The following is a 5,571-nucleotide window of genomic DNA, read 5'->3' as shown; positions in this document are numbered from 1 at the left end:
ACTCAACCACCTCCCTGGGGAGCCTATTCCACTGCTTAACTACCCTTTCTGAAAAGTGTTTCCTAACATCCAACTAAACTTACCTTGGTGCAACTTGAGGCCATTTCTCCTCATCCCGTCACTTGTCACCAGTGAGAAGAGACTTGCCCCGCTCTCACTGTAAGCACCCTACCTCACCAATGCCGGGTACAGGGGCAGGATGACATCCCTAGTCCTGCTCACCACACCATTCCTGATACAAGCCAGGATGCCATTGGCCTTTTTGGCCACCTGGGCACACTGCTGGCTCATGTTCAGCCGACTGTCCATCAGCACACCAAGGTCCCTTTCCATCAGGCAGCTTTCCAGCCATTCCTCCCCCAGCCTGTAGGGCTGCCTGGGGTTGTTGTGACCAAAATGAGGTAGCAGAGGCTGCAGGGTACTCTGCCTACAGTCCCACTCTAAGCGCTATTGCTTTACTGGAGCAATGTTAGGAATGTTTTTTCCAGAAAAAGTTGGTTTTGAAGCAGTCATACAACGACTGTTATATCTCTGTGAATAAGGATAAAAAGAGCTGATGTGAGCGAGCTGGAAGAAGGAAATCTTAATCATCCAAGAAAAACAAATTCAAAAAGACCCAAGACACCAGTACAACAGAGTGTGCATCAGAGCACAAAAAGAGAGCAGTCAGGATAATAACAGCACTCAGTTCTGCCATTTCACACCTCTGCTCAAAGGGGTTTTTTATTTGTGTAACCCTTAGCACACACTCTCATCAAAATTCCTACAGAACGCCAGCACTTTTCTTGCAGGAAATCTAAGGAGGCATCATAGTAACTAATACAAGTTGATGAACAATTAACACTTAAAAGCTTCCAGGTAATTGAGCAGCTACATCAAGATACCACGCTACCACTATAAAAATAGTTTTCAAATGGCCCCTCCAGTTTATAAGTACCATTACCTGTAGAGCAGCAGACCACTGCCAAGGTATACTTGGCAACAGGAGGCAGGGCACTGAAATCACTCTTACATTAGCAGCAGGAACAGCACTCACTGAGGAAGAGAGAGACTATACCCCAAACTAACCCTAGCTCGAGCTTAAGGGCTAGATTTCATGCTCTCAAGTGCCCTGAATGCTCTTCTGCATGACCACTAAGTGGCACGTAAGGGCCATCTCACTCTGTAGACTGCATACTGGGCTTACCACTTTGACCTAATCCCTGATGCTGCTACCTGGTAGTCCCAGTGTGTGACTAAAATGGTACCATATGAGGAAGCATTCCTTCGCAAGCAGTATAGTCACTAACTGTAGCATCCCATTGGGAAGACAGTACTTGAAATTAATAGAACAAACCAACCTGCTGTGTGTTCTGGGTTAAGCCGTAAGGCTCTTCCCTACAATTCTGCCAAAAACTCTTTTTACAAGAACCCTAAGTGCATCTCACCGACCTCAGCACTACAGCTCCCCATTGGGAAGAATACGGATATCAGCTGGGGCTTTTCCAAATGAAGTCTCACAAACAGTTGGGAGAGCTTGTACAGCAGTTAAGAGAGCCACGCATTTTACCAATTTGCCAGCAGAGAACTGCAGCACACTGTGTACTCAATAGAATTCGAACACAGTTAAGTGGTAATTTCACATTGGTTTTGCACTGAACAATTTGTTGAAACGACAGCAAAGAAAGGACATGACCTTGCCAGATACTTTCCTGCTGATCCTCTGGCAGGCTTAACATTTTGCATCAATAGCTAACAGCAAAGGTTCTCAAGGTGAAGTCAGTGAATCAACCATCAAAATGTCATTTACAAACACCACAATTCAACAGAAAAAATGTGTTAGAATTAATGCTACAGAGATTTGCAGACACTTCGCAAATACAGAAAGCCTGACATGCGGCAGCTGGGAATTGGCCTCTTCTAGAGAACATTTACTTCTTTAAAGCCTGAAATTCCAAGGTACAGACACGTGACCCCCTTGTAACACAAAAAACTTGGCATTTTAAACTCAATCATCTGAAAAATTCAGTTTAGTTCATTCTGAGAAGATCATCTACATGAGTGATTTTTAGTCCTCTTTAGTTCAAGCAGAAGTGGTTTTAAATGAGTTTTTAATACAATTCCCTCGCTGCTCAAGGTGTGTTTATATAAATAAGGAGCTGGAAGTAATTATCTACATTCAAGACTATCTCCAATATTATTACCTATTTATCTACCAGTCTTAAGAATTGCAAGTAGCTGACTATGACAGTACAGATAGAGTTGCTTTCAACGTTTTCCTGCTTGGCCTGATTCTGGAAAAATTCATCTAAATGCATAACTTTAGTGTAATAACAGACCATAACAAGTACTAACAGACTCACTGATTATCCACATACATGAAGAGTACTACAGAACAAGAATCTAGTCCTGCTGTTTTTGCAAGCTTTTCTGGTGAATAAGAAGTAAAAGAACAGTTATAAATAGATATATTTATTAGAAGAAATTTGGATTGTAGTAGCATAAAAATGAGAAGGGGGAGTTGTGTCAGATACAATTACTCTAATTTCTACTTTTTACTTTCTTCACAAACAAACCAGATTTCAAATTAAATTAAGGTAATTGAGTTAAGACAGTCTTACAAGAGCACAGCAGCTGTTCAGCACAATACAAGGGCAGTACACTATACAGTGTTTAAACAATAATATTTTAAAGCACATCAAACATAAAAGCAAATGGGTAAACAGCTGGAGCTCATGATTACTGGAAAGTTTTATCCAAAATGAATCTAAGAAAAGATTCCAATTGTATCCATGTGAAAAGAAAGATCTGTCCTTGTTCTGCTCTATTGGTGCTCAGTGAGACTGGGGCACAAAATTACCTTTAATTAAGGATGCTAAATAAAAAGAGTAATACCTGGCAGCTCTGCTTGTTGGAATTCCAAGATAATGCATAGCTTCACTACAGAGAAATTCACGCACCGAAGAGCGAAGTACAGCTCTACCATCACCATTCCTACACAGAACAAAGGCATAAGAAATCAGTCATAAGATCTAAGCAACCCTAAAACAGAAAATATCCAGTTTTGTTATGCATGAATTAACCGCAGCTCACCGGGAATATGGGGTCTTTCCCGAGCCCTTCAACTGTAGTTCCCACCTCTCACCGCGCCTGCAAAAATACCATCAGAGTTTGTAACAACACACCTGGGTTTTGTGTGAAACAGCTGCATAGAACAGATGTGTAGTGCAGTCGTTTCAGAAATCATCGCACCTGTTCGTGTACACTCCGACCAAGTGGGCTCTTCCGTCACCCAGCTGACCTGCCCAGCTGCCAAACTAGCAGAAATGAACATCAGGTCATTGCTTCTGTTAGTGACAGCAATTAAACTCAAGCAGTACAAACTGCACACGGGTTTGCTGCGATGTACGCAACACAATGACACGTTTGCTCAGGGAGCAATTAAGATATTGATCCCCAAAGCAGCACTTTCACACTCACATCAACAGTGAATCAGAAACCACAGACTGACACAATAATCCCCATATTTTCCCCTCCACCCTCCATCTACAAAGCCAGCATGCATGTACTTATGGGTATGTGTGTGTACATTTACAAGTACATACACATATGTAATTCAAGTAAATAATATTATTTAAGGTAGAATTCACATTAAAAGAACTACAAAATTCCACCTGGAAGAACAAGGGTTAGCTACCTGATGGCCTCCGTATCTATGGGCCAATGGAACGGACCCATGTAAGACTTTCTCACCACTGACAAACTGAAGAAAGTCAGATGTGTCTTTGACAGATAGATGAAGATCCAAAATATCTTCAATAACTTCCTGGAGAAAAATATAGTACATATGGTACTTGAATATGGTCAAAATTCCGGTGATCAAAAGATGTGTTGCTTATATGCTTTGTTATCAGAATATATCTCACAACGTCTAAAATGTTCTATGTGTTTGAAGGGTACACTGACACCTTGACTGTAAATAGCTTATGAATATTAAAATATACTTTAATATGTATTTTAATAATTGCTACGAAACGGAGAGGAAACAAAATAATACCAACCTCTGAAACAGCCACAAGAAGCACTCTGGATTTAAAAGGTGTGGGATAGACAATGGAAAAAATGCAGTTTCTCACATTACGGACATAATTTTCTTGGATTGGATCAATTGGAAAAGGATCTGTAAGAGACACACGAGAAATGGGAAAAAACAAAAACAAAAACAAAAGGGACATGAGCCAGCAGTGTGCCCTTGCAGCCCAGAAAGCCAACTGTATCCTGGGCTACACCAAAAGAAGCGTGGACAGGGAGGTGATCCTCTCCCTCCGCTCTGTGCTGGTGGGACCTCACCATGGAGTACTGTGTCCAGGTGTGGAGTCTTCAATACAAGACAGAAGTGAACCTGTTGCAGTGCATCCAAAGGAGGGCTACAAGTGATCCCAGGGATGGAACACCTCTCCTACAAGGACAGGCTGGGAGAGCTGGGGCTGTGCAGCCTGAAGAACAGGCTTTGAGTTGATCTGATAGTGACCTGTCAGCATTTAAAGAGGAGCTACAGGAAAGAAGGGGATGGACTATTTAGCAGGGTCTGTGGTGATAGAACAAATGGTTTCAAGCGTAAAGAGGGCAGATTTAGCTTGGTTATAGGGTAAGTAAGGGTGGTGAGGCACTGGAACAGGTTGCCTAGAGACGTGGTAGATACCCCATCCCTGGAGATTTTCAAGGCCAGTTATTATCTCAGGAGACTTGCAGTTAGCCATCTTTCTCAATGCCTTTTAACAGCAAATTCTGCTTCCGAATTCTGCCACACAGTGTGTCACTGGTTGTTTCCCTTATGCCTGCATACAAATCCATCACCTGAAGAAAACCATATCCTAACGGAACATGTTGGAAGGGATGTACCGTTCCCTCGGGCCCTGTCGCTGTCACGCAGAGCAGAGCAAAGCGCTGCCTGTGAGGAGCCGCAGCCGCCATCAGGCCTCCCCACAGAGCTCTTCAGCACACCCACGGCCCTCACCCACCATTTCATCACCTCTAATCATTTACATGGGAGCAATGTGGAAACAACCTTTGCTATGACAGCAATTCTGTAGGCTACACAGCCTTGGGCAATGGAAATCGCTGCCAGCTTATTGCACTAGCGCTAACTGGGCCTTCTGCCCCTCTCGCATTACGACAGCTCCCTACGAGCAGCAATAGCCGCCCGCTCTGTCCGCCGCCCGATGCAGCTCGCACCCCGCAGTCTCCCCGTGCTGAGGCCCCACAGGCCGATGCCGTCAGCCGCCCGCTGCCCGTCACAGCTCCGCTCCGGGCGCCACGCGTTGTGTCCCAGCACAGCGGGGCAGGCGGGCTCCGCCGGGCTCCGCGCCCCGCAGACACACACGAGGCCGGCGAGCAGCACGTGGAGAAGCAGCCCCGACACACCGCCACCCTCCCGGCTGACACGGCGGGACGGCAGCATAGCGATCCCTGCGGGGAGGGAGAGAGGCGGGGGGGGGGTGAACGTAGCCGTTTCTCCTCCTCCTCCTCCCGGCCGCCCCGCAGCGGGTCGCGGCGCTGGGTTTCCGCCTCCGGGTCGCGGTGTGAGGACGG

General features: G+C 45.2%; 1 protein-coding gene across 1 annotated transcript in view; it reads right to left on the bottom strand.

Moving 5' to 3' along the window:
* LOC107308953 (protein adenylyltransferase SelO) overlaps nt 1-5,464 on the bottom strand; it is a 21,131-nt gene extending 15,667 nt beyond the window's left edge. The window contains exons 1-6 of the mRNA XM_015853239.2: nt 5,215-5,464; nt 4,041-4,159; nt 3,677-3,805; nt 3,232-3,296; nt 3,073-3,129; nt 2,875-2,973 (exon numbers count right to left, since the gene is read on the bottom strand). Of these exons, the coding sequence (XP_015708725.1) occupies nt 2,875-2,973; nt 3,073-3,129; nt 3,232-3,296; nt 3,677-3,805; nt 4,041-4,159; nt 5,215-5,440 (695 nt within the window). The 5' untranslated portion in view covers nt 5,441-5,464. The remainder of the gene's footprint in view (nt 1-2,874; nt 2,974-3,072; nt 3,130-3,231; nt 3,297-3,676; nt 3,806-4,040; nt 4,160-5,214) is intronic.
* Between the last annotated feature and the right edge of the window lie 107 nt (nt 5,465-5,571).

Source organism: Coturnix japonica, chromosome 2 (genome assembly GCF_001577835.2).
Source record: "Coturnix japonica isolate 7356 chromosome 2, Coturnix japonica 2.1, whole genome shotgun sequence".
NCBI lineage: Eukaryota > Metazoa > Chordata > Aves > Galliformes > Phasianidae > Coturnix > Coturnix japonica.
Note: the sequence above shows the minus strand (reverse complement) of the source record. Positions and strands in the feature narration are given on the sequence as shown.